This window comes from Bos taurus, chromosome 22, assembly GCF_002263795.3.
Source record: "Bos taurus isolate L1 Dominette 01449 registration number 42190680 breed Hereford chromosome 22, ARS-UCD2.0, whole genome shotgun sequence".
NCBI lineage: Eukaryota > Metazoa > Chordata > Mammalia > Artiodactyla > Bovidae > Bos > Bos taurus.
In genome coordinates this window covers 17,073,915-17,093,851 of record NC_037349.1, presented here as the reverse complement: position 1 = coordinate 17,093,851, position 19,937 = coordinate 17,073,915, and the positions used below count along the sequence as shown (strand labels likewise).

Here is a 19,937-nt window from a genome sequence, read left to right as displayed (position 1 = left end):
TTCAGCTCCTTCCTTCTCTAGATGTCTGACCTTTAGACAAGTCATTTTAACAGATGAAGAGCAAATGACATAATGAATGTGAAAATGGCTAGCACCTCGTAAATGGGAAAGACCAGATAAAGCACAGCAGAGAGATTCTGACAAGCCCTGAAAAGCTGACGCCTCACTCCACAAAGAGCCACCTGAGTCTCCCAGTCTTTCCACTTAGCATTCAGCTCTTCTGGCAAATTCATCCTGTCTTTATTCCCATCCTGAATGTTCCTTTATAAATCCTTCATAAATCCTTGGGCTTTCAAGTTAGACAGACAGGGTTACAATTCTGGCTCGACCGCTTACCCACTGTATGACCTTGGACAAATGACTCTCCTTTCTGAGGCTCAGTGTTCGCACCTATGAAATATTCATTAGGGTACCTACTCCATAGGGAGGTTGTGAGGAGTCAATAATAGTGTGCAAGTAAATGTTTAGCATGTGGTCAAGCATATAATAAAGGCTCAGAAATTGTTAACTGTTTTTTCCTGAATAATAACAGTGGTCATAGCTTTGAACTACCTGCTGATTAAAATCTAAAATTTCTGACCCAGTGCTCAGAGCCTCGCAAACTGGAGCTCCATCATTCCTTCCTGGCCTCGTTCCCTGCTGTTCCCCTAAGTGAAGCCCACACTCAAGCCAGATGTGGCTTTCTCCTCTCTGTTTCTCCACCATGATCTTCCCCTCCGTTCAGAATGCTCTCTCAAACCTCACATCTAGCCACACCCAGCCCTATTCAAGCTTCACCTCCCAATAAGCCAGCAGCCTCCTCAACTGCTCTGGGTTTCCACAGCACCTAAGGTTGAGCACATATTAGTGCTCAGACTGTCCAGGGGGAGGTTTCTGTCTGCAATTGTCTAACCTACAGTACCTCTCCTCCAGTGGTCACACTGATTTCCCTGTGTGGGAATTTCTTTCTCCCCTATCAGTTCATGTGTCCCAGGAATGGGCATGTGGCCGAGACCTTAGATAAAGTCTCACTGATTCATGAAGAGGTGGACACTTGACCAAAGCTGAGCCAATCAGAATGAGCCCTGGAACTTTTTCTGCAATCACTGAATAACAAGTGTTCTTTTGTCCACAGGCAGTGCTAAGTTGAAGCAATGTAAATTCAGAGCTGCTGGTAGCCATACTTATCACCTTCAGAAGAGAAGTGAACTTAACAACAAGCCAACATAGAGGAATCAGAAAATGGAGACAGACTTATTTTTTAATGACATTATTTGAGCATCTGGATCCATCCATGCCTGAAGCCAGTGCTCCTGACTATTAATGTATGTGAGCCAAAACCACTACCCTCTTCCAGTTCAGTTCAGTTCAGTTGCTCAGTCATGTCCAACTCTTTGTGACCCCATGGACTGCAGCATGCCAGGCTTCCCTGTCCATCACCAACTCCCAGAGCTTACTCAAACTCATGTCCATTGAGTCGGTGATGCCATCCAACCATCTCATCCTCTGTTGTCCCCTTCTCCTCCCACCTTCAATCTTTCCCAGCATCAGGGTCTTTTCAAATGAGTCAGTTCTTTGCATCAAGTAGCCAAAGTATTGGAGTTTCAGCTGCAGCATCAGTCCTTCCAATGAATATTCAGGACTGATCTCCTTTAGAATTGACTGGTTGGATCTCCTTGCAGTCCAAGGGACTCTCAAGAGCCTTCTCCAGCACCACAGTTTGAAACCATCAATCCTTTGGCGCTTAGCTTTCTTTATAGTCCAAGTCTCACATCCATACATGACTACTGGAAAAACTATAGCTTTGACTAGACAGATCTTTGTTGACAAAGTAATATCTCTGCTTTTTAATATGCTGTCTAGGTTGGTCATAGTTTTTCTTCCAAGGAACAAGTGTCTTTTAATTTCATGGCTGCAGTTACCATCTGCAGTGACTCTGGAGCCCAAGAAAATAAAGTCTGTCACTGTTTCCATTGTTTCCCCATCTATTTGCCATGAAGCGATGGGATGATCTTAGATTTCTGAATTGAGTTTTAAGCCAACTTTTTCACCCTCCTCTTTCACTTTCATCAAGAGGCTCTTTTGTTCTTTGCTTTCTGCCATAAGGGTGGTGTCATCTGCATATCTACCCCCTTTACCTGATTTTAATTTACTTAAGTCAGCTTGAGTTGGCTTTCTGTCACTTCACTGAGAGAGTGCTGACCAATATAGTGATTCAGCTAGACGGTAAGCTTCCTGTGAGCAGAGATTGTGCTATTCGACCTAGGAGCCTTGAGGTCAGAGTTGATCTCAGTGTTGCAGCACCTAGCAGAAGGATGTTCACTGAGCAGGTGAGAAATACAGAAGGGAATAAATATCTCTTTGTATTTTCCCAATGGTCCAGTGCTCTGCACTCAGAAGACTCTAAAATATTTAAGTAAAGGGACTTCCCTGGCAGTCTAGTGGTTAAGACTCTATGTTCTCAATGCAGGGGGTAGGGGTTTTATCTTTAGGAGGGGAACTAATACCCAACATGCTTCATAATGCAGCCAAAAACAAAAACAAACAAACAACCTGAGTAAATGTTCACTTGAACAAAAACTATACAACAGGCATTCTAATTTTTTTTTTTTTTTTTTTGCTGCATGGCATGCAGGATCTTAGTTCCCCAACCAGGGATTGAACCCATGTTGCTTGCAGTAGAAGCACAGAGTCTTAACCACTGGACTGCCAGAGAAGGCTCTCTACTTCTTATGTGATACAAACAAGGTCCTCTTCTTCTCTGCAGTTTCTCTGAGGATGACTGATTTCTCCCTTTCTAAGTAGAATGATCTTAGTGAAAGAGGTATTCTAGGAACCCCACATGGCTGAAAGACATATTTTAAATCCACTAATCTCACTGATTAGTCCCCCATTGTACAGATGAGGAAACTGAGATTTAAGCTAAAAATGGTTGCTTAACACTGCATGGTGAGTCACAGGCAGAATTAGCTAAGATACACACACACACCCCAGCACAATGCCATGACTAGTAGTCCAGTGCTCCAGCCCCTGCCCTTTATTAAGCAGAGTGAATCAATCACTTGCCCAGAGCTCAGAAATCTCTAAGTCAGATAGAATGAACTGCTCAACTCTGATAACCACCTTTGGAGTGGGGCAGTAAGACAAGGGAAAGAGCACTGGGCCAGGAGTCAAGCCTAGTTTACTCTATTACCGGCTGTGTGACCTTCACTTCTCCAGGCTCAGTTTCCTCTAAGACAGGAGTGGAAGAAGGCAGGGTTCAAAGAAGCTGATTTCTCAGATCCCTGAAATTCTATATTTACATGGGGTTGTTGGATAGTTCATCAAATCCCCAAGATTAAACCCACATGGATTACAGAGAATTGGAAGAGCAATAGGTCAACAACCCATCTGCAGACTACAAATTAAGGTTCAGGAAATGGGAGTTCCAGCTGAGTTTATATTCTTTCTGGCTCACCTTATAAGAGTAGAATGGAAATCACTTTCTGGGAATTGACAGATACCCCCACACACATCCTACAATTCTCCTTTCTCATTTTCCCCGGAATCTTAAAAGACCTCTGTCTAAGTTGATTGTAGTGAGATGGACTTGAAACAAGCCCACCAGAATGTCCATACTGAATAAATGCTGACTTCTGCAAGGCAGTCCTTTTGAGAGCTTGATTAGTTCTTCCAATGAGCCCATAATTCCTCCAAGCATTTGTAACAGTCCTCCTGAGCAAGCAAACCAGTCTCCTGATTTTGCTTTCACACCTTGACCTTCATCTCCAGTGACCATTCTCAATTTGATCACCTCCTGTGTTTTCTACACTTGGCCATTTCCAAAAACCAGAGACCTCCTTGAAAAGATGGTAGTTTTCCCTCCATGACAATGTTCAAGAGCATATGCCTCACAATCCAAAGACAATTCCTTACAGTGTTTTAAGCAGTGGAATCATCAGCAAGTGACAGAACACCTACAGGAGGTCTCTTTTGAAGGGGCTGACACTTGTTGAATATCCTGAGATACTTATTTTTAAAAACCATCTTAGCTGCATAAGCATCACATTTTCCCTTTTCTTTCTCAACCCTGGAATGCTCTAAGCTTTTTCCTTCACCAAATCTTCATCTGTCTTCCTTCTCCATATCCCTGCCATATCCTGGCCCCATTTTCCCCAGCCAAACTCTCTTCCCTGCCTGCAATGAGGCAAATACCCAAGCTGCTGAATCTTCAAAATCTGTCTTCGATTGAAAGGTAGGCAGGGATGGGGGGAGGGAGTCTCTAATGGATCCTGGAAAACTGTCTCAGCAGTTCCTACTCCCAAAAGGCCCTTCTCTGGTCTTTAGGGCAAGGTGTCTGTCTGAGCCAAACATTTCAGAGAGTCCCCAGAGACTCATTCTCACTAGGCATGGCACCAGAACCCTTTCTGCCTTTGGGGTAGGGGGTGCTGGAGACTTGCCCCCCAGAGACCCATGTTTCCAGGTGTTGTCAACCACCCACATTTCAAACACTAGATAGACACAATAGACAGCCTTCTCCAACCCCCCTCATCTTTTCGCAGCACTTCATAGTTTACAAAATACTTTTTCATGCATATTTGGAATCTTCTCCACTGTTTTACAGATGAGAAAACAGAGCCTCAGAGAAGTAAAGTGAAACATCGAAGTTGATAACATAAGCAAGTTAAAGGTCAAAGTCAGAGCTCTTGATTCCCCATCTCATGCTTTTTTTCAGTGCAACAGAAATCGCTCACATACAGAGTAACTCCTCTTTCAGACAATTATTTCCCCTAAGACAGCCAAAAGAGACTCTCAGAGACCCTCAGAAACTCAGACAAAATGCTTAACACATCAATAAACGCAATCTTCCCACATCCAAGCACACAAACCTATAGACTCAGCTCTAAGCCTCTGCCCTCTGCCCCAACGTGTCTCTCTCATAGAATCCCCTCCCCTGTGGCTACTGAGAGTCAGTGAAGGAGGTGTGTCTTTAGACAGAGGAGCAGAATCTCTCTCTGACTCCTTCAAAAAGGGGTCTCGGAAGAAAAGAGCCCCGTCCTCGGCGTGTGTTTCAGGGGTCCCGCCCCCGCCCCTCCCCTACCTGCCAAGAGCTGCATCCAGGCGCAGATCTTGTAGACCGTGGCCGTGTTGCAGAAGAAGAAAAGCGCAAAGCAGGTGATGCAGCCGAGGATCAGCACCATGGAGAGCAGCACGAAGAAGGCGGCCGCCTTGAAGGCGCCGGACGGGATGGTGCTGAAGTCGGTGAACGAGCCGCGGCAGGTGAGCTCTCGGCCCGCCAGCCCGCTGCCCACACAGTAGTGGAAGAGGCCGAAGTAGCCAGGTTTGGGGGTGCTCACGCTGTCGCCCACCCAGTAGGGCTGGATGAAGACCACCACGTTGATGATGGCGAAGCAGATGGTGAAGATGGCCCATAGCACGCCGATGGCCCGCGAGTTCCGCATGTAGTGCTCGTGGTAGAGCTTGGAGGCCTCCTGCGAGGGCAGCATGGTGCCCGGGGGCGGAGCCGGCGGCGGCGGCGGCTGGCGGGGGCCGCCGGCCCGGGACCGACCGCCGGGCTGCCGGGCGGGAGCTGGGGACGCACGCGAGAAGCGGCCCTGAGCCAAGGTACCCGCGAGGGCGGGGCTTGAGGCGGAGCTGAGTGGACCCGGGGGCTGGTTTGAAGGAGCTAGGAGGGGGTCAGGAGAGTACTGGGGAGGTGTCGGGGTAGGGGCAGACTGGCAAAGATCTCCAATTCGGGGACCTAGGAAGAGGCCATGTGAAAGTTGGGGGGCTGGGATGAGGGGGCTGGAATGAGAATATGGGAGCTGGGGGGAGTGCTAGAAAGTGGTTATGGTGGAGTTGGGGAGGGGGCTTAGGGACTAGTATTGGCGGAGTAAGAGGGGATCGTGGGGAGATGGAATGGAGGCTGTGGTCCGGTACTGAAGAATTGGCTGAGGGGTTTTACAGGGAGGTCGGAAGGGAATTTGGGGGTTGGTATTAGGGGTAAAAGGAGGTCTGGTATTGGGTGTCTAAAAGGGGTCTGTGGAGAGGGAGGTGGGCGCTTCCATGAGAGGGTAAGAAGGGGATATACGGGGCAAGTACTAGGGGACTGGGAAGGTGATATGGGGGCTGGGACAGGGAGGGCGAAGTGCAAGAACCAGGATGAGGCTAGAGGAACATCGGGGGACCGGGACTGCAGGGTCTGAACACGGGGCGGGGGGTTGGGAGGGTCCCTCAGAAGACAGGGCTGGATGGAGGCTGAGGGGAGCCTAGGTTTGGCGCGCCAGGGCTAGGGAGAGAGGTTTTCCAGGCCAAGGGGACGACGGACCGGGGCCGGCGGGCAGCCCGGGCCGCGAGTTAGTGGGCAAGGGGCAGGGGGCCGTCGCCGGGGCGCGGGGGAGCGGCCGGGCCCCAGTAGGGCCGGGAGTGGGGGGTGGGGGGCGGCTACCCCGCGCCCAGGCCGGACGCGCGCGGAGGCTGCGGCCGGGGGCAGGGGGTGCGGGGAGACCAACCTGGGCCCGGTCCGGAGCGGTGGGTCCGGGACTGGCACGGCCTAGGCGCCGCGGCTCTGCGCTCCCAGAGGCGGCTTGCCGGGCCCAGGCGGCGGCCTCTGCGCGGCCTCCATCTTGCTCGGGTTCTCCCCGGGGCGCGCTCCCGCGCCGAGGCGCGAGCTCTCGTGCACCGGCGCGGCCCGACGGAGGCGCGTTCCTGCAGCCGGCGTGCGGGGCGGAGCGGAGCGGAACAGGAAAGGGGAGCTCCGTGTTCTGGCAGTCCAGTCAGGGAGCTGGGTAGGCACGGTCCGGGGGGTCCCCAAGCCCTAGCAGTAAGCCTCCTCCACAGTAAGGCCTTCTAATTTGGGGGACCCCGTTTTCCCAGCCCGAGCTGTGGGTTTGCGGGGCCCACGCAAAGCCTATGGGAACGGGGGAGGGTCCGAGCAGGGTATTAGTTGATAAGAGTTTGAACTGACCCCTGGCTCCCAAGTTAACTCAGGTAAAGCCTATCCCAGTGCCTCGAGTTGCACCGTTACACTCCCAGTCCTTTGGGTCTTGGAGGCGTTGAAAGTTCCCAGAGGCTCCTAGGAAACCGCCAACACCTCTGGGAGAGGGAACCCCCTCGCAAAACTGTTAACAGCCACTTCCGCGGTGGGGATTCGTTGGCCGCCAGTGCATTAGGAGTTAGGCCTGGAGAGCAGGACCCAGGGTGAGTATGGGAACAGGAGACAAGGAGGCTGGGGACGTGTGGTTTGTCTTCCTTCACTTTCCCGGTGCCTGGCATGAAGTGGATACATCATGAGCGTGTAGTATGTTAAAGGACAAAGCATCCAAGTCCAGACTCACTGAGAACACGAAGGGGCGTACCAGGGGGGCCAGTGCAGGTCATTTCTTCCCCGCTGTGAAATAGCTTTTGGTTTAGGTTCTGCCAAGGTGGTCTAAGTTGGCATCCAGAAAACTCGCTACTACTTACTGTCTCCCTGATCTTGCACTTGCTCTTTGAACCTCTGTTTCCCCATCTGTAAAGTGGGCAGATTAAGCCCCACTTGACAGGTATTGAGGGGTAGTGAAAATAATGTTAGTACGACCCAAGGACTGGACTATACACAGGGATCAGTCTGATGAAATTAAGGACTATCTACAAAGAAAATACTAATAATCATGTGAGGTTGCCACCTGTCTTTTTTCCCATGGGGAGAGGGAGTGGGTTTTTGTGGGGTTTTTGGTTGTTTGTGTTTTTGGTTTTGGGTTTTTTTTTTTTTTTTTTTTTTTGCTGAGACGATGTACTTCTTGCTTTCTTGGTATTAAATATATATATATCTTTTTAAAAGAACTGGTGTTGATAGTTAATGGGATTTTTTTTCCTTCAATGTCCAAATTTGGCAAAATAATAGATAGGCCATGTTGTTTCCAAATTAAACAAAAAAAATTATGTGCAGTCCTCCACAATTTGAGGACCACAGACCCACATGAAATCATTTCACCTGAGACAGTTTGCTCAGTCAGTTTGGTTTCCCCTTCCGTTAGTTCTTTGAAGAGGCATCCAGACTGTCTCCTGAGAACCCTAAGATCCCGGAAGCATTGAACTGGAAGGGGTTGTGGAGAGAGCCTCATTCCATACCTTCTCCCACTTGACAGATGGAGAACAGAGGCCAAGAGGAGGATTGACTTATACGAAAAGGTGAGTCCTTACTGATCAGTACAATTAAACTGATCAACCTGATTCATTACTTTTTTTTACCTACCCAATAAATATGTGAGAGGCTCCTGCAACGTGCCAGCACAGCACTGTGCTGTGCCCTGGGGAGAAGATCAGGTAAAACAGACGTGGTCGCTGCCATCCTGAAGCATACAGCTTCATGAGGAGATAGAAGGTGCCGGGAGGAGCAGGGAGGGAAGTCATCCTCATAGGGCACCTTGAAGTCTTCTGTGGGTTCTCCTGGTATGGGTACTGTTCTGAACATAAGTTACTGGAGCCAGAAGCTCCATCTTTTCTCCTTATCCTGCCATGAATTATTGCCTTTTTTTTTTTTGCCTATCCTGCTGAGGCAAGTTAGGCACTCCAGCGGGGAGGTGGAGGGGAGGGGGGAATCACAGAAGTCCACTTACTATTCTCTTTCCAGGCAAGAACTGAGAGTTCTTGCTAAGATAGGGTCGTTTCCAGCCAGTACCCTAGCAAAGGAAGATTTGTGACTTGCTAGATACCCGTATGCCTAAAGTAAATATTCAGTTACAATGAACAGTTATTGAGCACTTAAAACATTTTAGCTCTCCTGATTTTTGCTTTAAAAATATTGCCTCATTTAATCTTCACAATAACCCTATGGGATCATGTTATTGGCTGAATTGTATCCCTCCTCCCTGCCCCCAAATTCATATGTTCAGGTCCTAACTTCCAGTATCTCAGAAGGTGGCTATTTGGAAATATGGCCTTTAAAGAGGTGGTTAGGGTAAAGTGAGGTGATATGAGTGGGCTCTAATCCAGTATCACAAGTGTCCCTATGAAAAGAGGAATTGAGGACAGAGACTAGATGATGACCATGGGAACACAGAAAGAAAGCAGCTATCTTCTGAGGGGCTTCAGAAGAAACCAGACTTGCTGACACCTTGATCATGGACTTCTAGCCTCCAGAACTGTGAGAAGATGCATTTCTGTTGTTTAAGCCACCCAGCTTGTAGTATTTTATAATGGCAGCCCTAGGAAACTAATACAAATAGGTACTATCTTACAGATGAGGACAGTGAGGTATGCCTGTATTACAGATGAGGACAGAGAAGTTAAATTACTTCCCCAAAGTCACACCTCTAGCAAGTGAAACAGCTGGGATTTATGTCGCACCCACATTCTTAATTACTGTGCCCTATAGATAATTCTGTAGAGCGAGTTAAATTCTTCTCAACCACCCGGGGTTTCCTTTTTATTTCCATATCATTTGTTTACTGACATCAGACCATCTGGATTCAAGTCTCAGTTTTTCATCCCTTGGATCATAGGCTGTAAGGATGCAACCTTTAGGCTGTATATGGTCGTGTTCACAGTTTCATGACAAAACCCAAGAGGATAAGCCAATGTGTCCTCAGAGAGAGAGAGAGGTTCTTAATACTTTTAAGTTAAGTGAGTGAAAGTTGCTCAGTCGTGTTTGACTCTTTGCAACCCCATGGACTATACAGTCCCTGGAATTCTCCAGGCTAAAATACTGGTGTGGGTAGCCTTTCCCTTCCCCAGGGGATCTTCCCAACCTAGGGATGGAACCCAGGTCTCCCACATTGCAGATGGAGTCTTTACCAGCTGAGCCACAAGGGAAGCCCCAGTACTTTTAAGAGCCTATGGCAAAAGTTATGCCTGTCTTTCCATGGTTTTCTTGAATCCCTCTCTTTTCTTTACAATAGTCTGAATTTGGGTGCAGGGAGGAGGGATACAGTTCAGCCGATAACACAATCTCATAGGGTTATTGTGAAGATTAACTGAGGCAACATATTTAAAGCAATGATTAGGGGAGCTAGAATGTCTAATGTCTCTGAAAGAGTCAAAGTAAAGGCCCTCTCTTTCTCTTTCCTCCCTCAAACTCTCACATTAAATCTTGCTCTTTGACTAGAGAAATCATTCATTACTTCAGCCACTCAGCCAATAGGTATCAGTGGCACCTTTTATTTGACAGGATCTTTGCTAGGCAGTGGGGACACAAAGATGAGGAAGACCCAGTCCCTGCCCTGAAGAACTCTCTATCTTGTCTCTCCTAGGAAGCAGATGGAGTAGAATAAGCATGACAGAAGTTCACTCAGAGATTTTCAGAGCCATGTGCAGGGGCTCACTGGAGCTGGAGTCTTGAATGAGTCACTTCAACTTTTGGAATCTCAGTGGTTTCATGAATGATTAAATAATGTGCTTTATACTTGAAGCAAGCTAGAAGTGTAAAGAATTGTTCATTCAATTATAAAATGCTTTCATAGCTGTACTGTGTCTCTCCTAGGAAGTACGTGTTTTCTTCAGGACTCTTGGGTTGCAAATGACAGAGACCCAGTAAAAACTGGCATAAGCAGGAATAGGTTCCAGCATAATCCAGCAGTTCATGTGATGGGAATCATATCTCCCCATGAACCCTGCTTTCCCTTCTGTGGTTAGGTCCATGCCCAGGCAAGATATTCCTAAGCCATGGCAAGATATGTCCGTTGTCTTTGTGATCAGAGAATATGGTCTCTGTGAAACTCAGACTTTGGAATTTGTGGAAGATCCATTTGAGGCCTAGTACATGGTTCATTTTCATAAATGTGCTTGCAAAGAATGTGATTTCCTTGTTAATGGAAGGAAGTTCTTTCTATGTCTGTTAGCTCAAGCCTATTAATTGCATTGTTCACATTTTCTAGATCATTACTCTTTTTTTTCCTGTCTACTTGATCCATTCATTTCTAGAAAAATATGTTACGATTGACTATGAAGGGAGATGAGAAAATTTTATGGATTGATGGTAATGTTCTGTGTCTTACCTGGAGTTTAGCTTACACAGATATATACATTTGTCAAAATTCAGCAAACATGCACTTAAGATTTGTGTGTTTCATTGGATATAAAATTCATTACAAATGAAAAAATTGCAATCAGATAATCAACCTTACTTAATGAAGTCTTTGAAAAGTGACTGAATTTACTTTGAAATGCATACAAAATAAGATGGTGTAATAAATGGATAGAAAGGTGCAGAGGTTGATATGTGAAGAAGCAAATGCAGAGTAAAAGTGTTATTGGTAGAACTAGACGGTAAGCATTTGGATGTATGCTCTAAGATTCTTCTAGCTTGTGGTACATTTGAAATTTTTCATTAAAAAATATTGAGGAGGAAAATCTGCCATTATGATTGATTTGCCAATTTCTCTTTCTGAGTCTATTGATTTTTTTGCGATATGTATTGAGACTAAGTTATTAGATGCATAATAGCTTTCTTTTGACCAGTATTTTCCTTCTGTCTATTCTTTTATCTTTAGTCTTTCTGTCATCATGTTTTTGGAGTGTCTTTTGTAAAAATCGAAAAGCTTCATAAAAAAATCCAATATGAAAGCCTCTGCCTCATAATAGGTAAACATTGATCTGTTTACATTTATCATGATTATTGATCAATTTGAACTTATTTCTACCATCTAATTTTGTGTTTTATCTTTACTATGCTTTTTCTATGTATTTTTTTCTCCTTCCAAGCCTTCTATTTTTTTTTTTCAAGGTTTTTTCAACCATTTTTATTTTAATGGTTTCATTTTCTTTTTTCTTGGTTTTGCTTCTTCTGGTTTGGAAGATCTGTAATTCTTACTTTTGTGAGACGTTTCTCAAGAGAATCCTCTTGGTTTTCAATACCAGAACATCATAGAGATTTCTTATCTCTCAACACAATATTTTCTGGCCAATATTTAGATAAGAAAATTTTAAATTTACATCCCTAAAATTCAGCACACTGTTTTAAACAAAACTCAGTGTAGGAAATAGCTTAAGCTATATTCAAACCACTATTGATACAATATCAGAATTAAGTGTTCTTTGTAAATTGTGCCTCCACACCCACAAAAAGAATGTGTATCTCAAGATGTCTTTGGTGCAGAGAGAGAAATCAGTGTATCAAGTTATTGCACACGAGATTGTTGAAGCTGTTTGCTACCAGCAGTAGCGTTTGGTGGTTAGGAAGCAGAGTTTTTCATTTTGCTTTTTGTGTGTAGTAAAATATACATAACAAAGCTTATTCTTTCAATGATTTTTAAGTGTTCACTCAGTGGCATCAAGTACATTGTGCAACCGTCAATGCTTCCATTTCTAGAACTTTTTAATCATCTCAAACTCTGTATCTATTAAACAATAACTCCTTATTTCCTCTGTGTCCCCCAGCCCCTGGTAACCTCTGTTCTACTTTCTGTCTGTTAATTGGCCTATTCTAAGTATCTTGCCTGGAAAATCCCATGGACGGAGGAGCCTGGTAGGCCGCAGTCCATGGGGTCGCTAAGAGTCGGACACGACTGAGCGACTTCACTTTCACTTTTCACTTTCATGCATTGGAGAAGGAAATGGCAACCCACTCCAGTGTTCTTGCCTGGAGAATCCCAGGGACGGGGGAGCCTGGTGGGCTGCCGTCTATGGGGTCACACAGAGTTGGACACGACTGAAGTGATGCAGCAGCAGCAGCAGCAAATATCTTACCTAAGTGAAATCATACAATATTTGTCCTTTTGTATCTGACTTATTTCTCTTAGCATAAGGTTTCCAAGGTTCATCCATGTCGAAGTTGTATTCTTTTCTAAGGTTACTGTTTCATTGTATTCTATTTCTAAGGTTACTATATTATCCATTTATCAGTTGATGGGCATTTGTATTGTTTCCACCTTTGGACTATTGGGAATAATGCTGCTGTGAACACTGGTTTTTAAATATCCATTTGAGTCTCTGCTTTCAATTCTTTTGGCTGTATACCTATTAGTGAAATTGCTAGATCATATGGTAATCCTATGTTTATGTTCTTGAGAACCCACCAAACTGTTTCCACAGCAGCTGCACCATTTTACATTCCAAGCAGCAATGCCAAGTGTTCTGATTTCTCCACATCCTTGCCAACACTTGTTATTTTCTGTTTTGTTTTGTTTTATTATAATTTTCATCCTACTTGGTATGAAGTGGTATCTCATTGTGGTTTTAATTTGCATTTCTCTAATGACTAGAGATGTTAAACATCTTTTCATGTGCTTATTGATGGTTCATACATCTTCTCTGGAGAAATATCTATTCACATTCTTTCCTCATTTTTGGATTGGGATGATTGTTTGTTGTTGAGTTGTAGGAGTTCTTTATGTTCTCCGAATATGAATCTCTTATCAGATATATGATTTGTAAATATTTTCTCCCATTCAGTGGTTTGTCTTTGCACTCTCTGGATAGTATCCTTTGATACACAAATGTTTTAAATTTCAATGAAGTCTGATTTATCATTTTTTTTTTCTTTTATTGCCTGTGCTTTTGTGTTATATCCAAGAAATCATTAACAAATACAATGATGTGAAGCTTTTTCACTGTGTTTTTCCTAACGGTTTTATAGTTTTAGCTCATATGTTTAGATCTTTGATCTATTTGAATTAGTTTTTGTGTATGGCGTAAGGTAAGGGTCAAACTTCCTTGTTTCGCATGTAACTTATTCAGTTGTCCCAGCATCATTTATTGAAAAGACTGTCCTTTCCCCCATTGAGTGGTTTTGGCACCCTTGTTGAAAATCAGTTAGCCTGTATGTGAGGCTTTAATTCTAGACTTTCTAGTCTTTAGTCAATTCTATTCATCTGTATGTCTATCCTTATGGTAGTACTATGCTGTTTGAAGGAAATAGCGGTTTTAATCATATAAAATCTTAATACAATAGACTGTTGCTTATGTACAGGTGTTTCACTATATTTTATTTATGTTTTAGGAAATTGTTTGGGTTTGGTGTAGACACATCATGCATTATAATTTTTCCCAGTTAAAATAATGGGAACCACACTCCCTTCTGCTCTGTGCTCCCACATAGAACGTCTGATTTCTGACACAGATTACTAATGTTAAGCAAGAGATTCTTGTATTTTATTTCTGTCCTTTATTTGTAAACAGAAATACTTAACATGATATCTAAAGTAAATTAAGATTTTTATACTCCTTCTATGCCAAAATGGATATTAGAATATTTTAGCTTAGAATCGTATTCTTCCATCTTTGTTGTTGTTGTCTATATATTTTTAGTCCCATCTTCAGTTCCATTCAGTCGCTCAGTTGTGTCTGACTCTGCGACCCCATGAACTGCAGCACACCAGGCCTCCATGTCGATCACCAACTCCCGGAGTTGACCCAAACTCATGTCCATTGAGTCAGTGATGCCATCCAACCATCTCATCCTCTGTCATTCCCTTCTCCTCCCACCTTCAATCTTTCCCAGCATCAGGGTCTTTTCAAATGAGTCAGTTCTTCTCATCAGGTGACCAAAGTATTGGAGTTTCAGCTTCAGCATCAGTCCTTCCAGTGAATATTCAGAACTGATTTCCCTTAGGATGGACTGGTTGGATCTCCTTGCAGTCCAAGGGACTCTCAAGAGTCTTCTCCAACACCACAGTTCACAAGCATTAATTCTTCGATGCTCAGCTTTCTTTATAGTCCAACTCTCACATTCATACATGACCACAGGAAAAACCATAGCCTTGATTAGACAGACCTTTGTTGGCAAAGTAATGTCTCTGCTGTCTAGGTTGGTCATAACTTTCCTTCAGAGGAGTAAGCATCTTTTAATTTCATGGCTGCAGTCACCATCTGCAGTGATTTTGGAGTCCCAAAAAATAAAGTCAGCCACTGCTTCCACTGTTTTCCCATCTATTTGCCATGTAGTGATGGGACCAGATGCCATGATCTTAGTTTTCTGAATGTTGAGCTTTAAGTCAACTTTTTCACTCTCCTCTTTTACTTTCATCAAGAGGCTCTTTAGTTCTTCTTTACTTTCTGCTGTAAGGGTGGTGTCATCTGCATATCTGAGATTATTGATATTTCTCCCAGCAATCTTGATTCCAGCTTGTGCTTCTTCCAGCCCAGCATTTCTCATGATGTACTCTGCATATAAGTTAAATAAGCAGGGTGACAATATACAGCCTTGATGGACTCCTTTTCCTATTTGGAACCAGTCTGTTGTTCCATGTCCAGTTGTAACTGTTGCTTCCTGACCTACATACAGGTTTCTCAAGAGGTTAAAGCTCCCTTAAGTGTAATTTTTAAAAGTCAGTTTTATTGATAAATTTTTAAATTTTTAATTATTTTATTATTATTAGCCTTGCCATGCAGTATGTGGTATCTTAGTTCCAGGATCAAGAATCAAATCCATGCCCTCTACAGTGGAAGGGTGGAGTCTTAATCGTTGGACCAATAGGGAAGTCTCAGAGGTATATTCAGAAATGATAAAATTCACTCATTTCCGTAATGACAGACACATAAAGTTGTATATCCACAGTTCACCCACTCCCCAAAACTTCCTCTGATATTGGCTCCTCACCATACCTTGAACCTTACGTAACCACTTTTTTTTCTTGTTTTGTTTTTTTTTTAATTTTATTTTATATTGGGCTATAGTTGATGTACAATGTTGTGTTAGTTTCAGGAGTACAGCAAAGTAATTCAGTTATACATATACATATATCTATTCTTTTAAAAATTATTTTCCCGTTTAGATTATTATGGAATATTGAGAAGAGTTCCCTGTGCTTTACGATGGGTCCTTGTTGCTTATCTATTTTAAATAAAATAGTGTGCATATTGCAATCCCAAACTCCCTCCGTTGTTTGTTTTCTTTCACTGTGGGTTTTGCTTTTTCAACAATGTCACATAAATGGAATTATGCAGTATGTACCCTTTTCAGCCTTAATTCTTTAAGTTGACATAATGCATTTGCAATTCAACTGTGTTCTTGGATGGATCAGTAGTTTGTTTCTTTTAGTTACTGAGTAGGGATCCGTTGTACAGATGAACCATAGTTTATCTGTTCACCAACTGAGGGCCACTTGGATTGTTTCCACATTTTGATAATTATAAATAAGGCTACTCTAAACATTCATATATAGGCTTTTGTAAGAATATAAGTTCTCACTTCCTAATGTAAATACCTAGAAGTGAGAATGCTGTGTCATCAGTGAGGCACTCAATATGCCAGCAGATATGGAAGAGTCAGCAGTGGCCACCACAGGACTGGAAAATGTCAGTTTTCATTTCAAATCCAAAGAAGGGCAATACAAAGAATGTTCAAACTCCTGTACAATTGCACTCGTTTTACATGCTAGCAAGGTCATATTCAAAATCCTTCAAGTCAGGCTTCAGCAGTATATGAACCAAGAACTTCCAGATGTTCAAACTGGATTTAGAAAAGGCAGAAGAACTGGAGATCAAATTGCCAACATTCATTGGATAAGAGAGAAAGCAAGGGAATTCCAGAAAAATATCTATTTCTGCTTCATTGACTACATGAAAGCCTTTGACTGTGTGGATCACAACAAACTGGAAAATTCTTAAAAAGTTGGGAATACCAGATCACCTTACCTGTCTCCTGAGAAACCTATATGCAAGTCAAGAAGTAACAGTTAGAACCAGACATACAACAGTGGACTGGTTCAAATTGGGAAAGGAATACATCAAGGCTGTATATTATTACCCTGCTTATTTAACTTATATGCAGAGTACAACATGTGAAATGCTGGGTTGGATGAATCACTAGCTGGAATCAAGATTGCCAGGAGAAATATCAACAACCTCAGATATGCAGATGATATCAATGGCAGGAAGCAAAGAAGAACCAAAGACTCTAGATGAGGGTGGAAGAGGAGAGTGAAAATGCTGGCTTAAAACTCAACATTCGGAAGAAGGCAATGGCACCCCACTCCAATACTCTTGCCTGGAAAATCCCATGGATGGAGGAGCCTGGTGGGCTGCAGTCCATTGGGTTGCTAGGAGTCAGACACGACTGAGCAAATTCACTTTCACTTTTCACTTTCATGCACTGGAGAAGGAAATGGCAGCCCACTTCAGTGTTCTTGCCTGGAGAATCCCAGGGACGGGGGAGCCTGGTGGGCTGCCGTCTATGGGGTCACACAGAGTCGGACACGACTGAAGCGACTTAGCAGCGGCAGCAGCAGAACCTTTATACTGAAAGATGTGTCTTCTATGTTTCTTTGTAGACAATGGATACCATATCTGTATTCTTCACAGTAATTAGTAATTGTGGAAGGTCTTAAAGGACCTTCTGTCTTGCCTGGTAATGTTTGTAATTTGGCCTCTGCTCATTGTCCTTGACCTTGGTTAGAAATTGGACACAAAACACTGAGTTAAGAAGAAGGACTTGTTGACGTGGAGATGAAAGCTGCTGTCTAGATGATTCTACTGGACTGTGTTGTCATCTTGGGTAAGGTGGGAAACTATATCCACAGTCCTTCTGTTAGTGATTCTGAGTTAAAGTTTTTGAGAAGAGGAAGATGCATGAAGTCTGGCGCTGGAGTGAGGAAACCATGATTCTCAGCTCTTCTGTACCATCAGGAGACAGAGCTGCAGGGCAGCCTGGTGGCCTGAGCTCCAGCACTGCTTTCTCACTTCTGGCTCTGCCTGTGTGGAACAGCCCCAGTCAGACACATGTTTGATGTTAGTTACCTGCTGGGCAGCAGTGTGGACTCTGCTCAGCAGTGTGGACAAGGCCCCTTTTCCTGGGTCCTCTTTGGTTTTCAAGTTCACACAATTCCCTGCATGTTCCTGTGGCTCTTTGAGGTCCATCAGGCTACTTCTTCAGGCTTCCGAAGATCCCTCAGTGATTTTCTCATATCCTGTGACCCTCTTCATGTCCAAGGATTCTCCTAATTACATGATTTCTGTGGGAAACATCTTGTTCTTCTAACAGTGAACGTTTCCTACCTCTACCCATTGCAGATGTAATATGGCAGCCACAGATGCAGGAAACTTACTTCCCTAGTTGCATCATGAGAGGCTGTAATGACCCTGCATTTCTTGTTCCTCAATACTTCCAAGACTGAGATAAGCTCCTGTGAATACATGTAGCAGTTTGTGGCATTTTCTCTTACAGGGGTCTGCTCTCTAAATGATTAGCCCATAATGTTTAATTAGTCCATTTTTATATGTGATTTCCCATTGCTTTATATGTGATCACCCAGGATGTGATTTAAAACAATGTGCATTGAAAATTCAAGTTCAGGAACTTCTCTGGTGGGCCAGTGGCTGAGATTCTGAGCTCCCAATGCAGGGGGCCTGGGTTTGATCCCTAGTCAGGTAACTAGATCCCACATGTCACAATTAAAGATCCTGTGTGCTAAACTAAGACTTGACACAGCCAAATAAATGATATTTTTTTTAATTAAAAAAAAAACAAACAAACAAAAAAAACCTCAACATTCAACAAGCGAAGATCATGGCATCTGGTCCCATCACTTCATGGCAAATAGAAGGGAATAATGTGGAAAATGACAGATTTTCTTTTCTCAGGATCCAGTATCACTGCAGACTCTGACTGCAGCCATGTAATTAAAAGACACTTTTCTCCTTGGAAAGAAAGTTATGAGAAACCTAGACAGCATATTCAAAAGCAGAGACATCACTTGCCCAACAAAGGTCAAAGCTTTGGGAGATAGTGAAACTCTGGGAGATAGTGAAAGACAGGGAAACCTGGCGTACTGCAGTCCAGGGGGTTGCAAAGAGTCAGACAAGACTTAGCGACTGAACAACCGCAAATAACTAATGATATTGAACATCTCTTCACGTATAGTCAAAGCTATGGTTTTTCCAGTGGTCATGTTCGGATGTGAGAGTTGGACCATAAAGAAGGTCAAGCACCAAAGAATTGATGCTTTCTAATTTTGGTGCTGGAGAAAATTCTTGAGAGTCCTTTAGGCAGCAAGGAGATCAAACCCGTGAATCCTAAAGGAAATCAGTCCTGAATATTCACTGGAAGGACTGATTCTGAAGCTCCAATTCTTTGGCCATCTGATGTGAAGAGCTGACTCATTGGAAAAGACCCTGATGTTGGGAAAGATTGAGGGCAGGAAGAGAAGAGGGTGACAGAACATGAGATGGTTGGATAGCATCACCAATAAAAGGGACATGATTTTGAGCAAACTCTGGGAGATAGTGAAAGACAGGGAAACCTGGCGTACTGCAGTCCATGGGGTTGCAAAGAGTCAGACAAGACTTAGCGACTGAACAACAGCAAATGACTAATGATGTTGAACATCTCTTCATGTTCTTACTTGCATCACTGGTGAACTGTCTGTTCAAATATCCTTTTCCTGTTTTTTATTGAACTGTTAGCTATCTCATTTAAAGTATTAAGAGTTCTTTATATATTATGGATACAAATCCTTCATTAGATATGTTTTGTGAATATTTCCTCCTAATCTGTGACTCATCTTTTCATTCTCTTAACAGTATCTTTTGTAAGAGCAAAAGTTCAAAATTTTGATGAAGGCCAAATTATCATTTTTTATTTTATGGATCATTTTTATATAGTATCTTAGAAATTTTTCCTTGATCTAGTTAATAAAATTTTTCCTCTATATTTCCTTTCAGAAGCTTTATGGTTTTATTCTTTACATGCAAGTCTGTAATCCATTTTGAGTTGTTTTTTTTTATTATTTATTTTTGGCTGCACTGGGTCCTCATTGCTGTGCACAGGCTTTCTCTAGTTGCAGAGAGCAGGGGCTACTCTTCACCTTGGTGCTCAGGCTTCTCATTGCCATGGCTTCTCTTGTTGTAGAGTATGGGCTTTAGGTGTGCACACGTCAGTAATTGTGGCATATGAGCTCAGTAGCTGTGGCTTGCTGTCTCTAGAGGGCTGGCTCAGTAGTTGTGTCTCACAGGCTTAGTTGCTCCACGGCATATGGAATTTTCCTGGACCAGGGATCAAATCCATGTGCCCTGCATTGGCAAGCAGATTCTTAACCACTAGACCACCGGGGAGGCCCTCGAGT

At 43.5% G+C, this 19,937-nt stretch overlaps 1 protein-coding gene and 1 long non-coding RNA gene across 2 annotated transcripts in view; one reads left to right on the top strand and one right to left on the bottom strand.

Annotated features, from left to right (window-relative positions):
• LHFPL4 (LHFPL tetraspan subfamily member 4) overlaps positions 1 to 6,599 on the bottom strand; it is a 31,435-nt gene extending 24,836 nt beyond the window's left edge. The window contains 2 exon segments of the mRNA NM_001076226.1: positions 5,060 to 5,548; positions 6,471 to 6,599. Of these exon segments, the coding sequence (NP_001069694.1) occupies positions 5,060 to 5,465 (406 nt within the window). The 5' untranslated portion in view covers positions 5,466 to 5,548; positions 6,471 to 6,599.
• Positions 6,600 to 6,639: 40 nt separating this feature from the next.
• LOC101907007 (uncharacterized) lies at positions 6,640 to 15,813 on the top strand. Its single transcript, XR_239343.5, has 3 exons — positions 6,640 to 7,158; positions 7,977 to 8,130; positions 10,191 to 15,813. It is a non-coding gene; the product is annotated as an uncharacterized lncRNA (long non-coding RNA).
• The last annotated feature ends 4,124 nt before the right edge of the window (positions 15,814 to 19,937 follow it).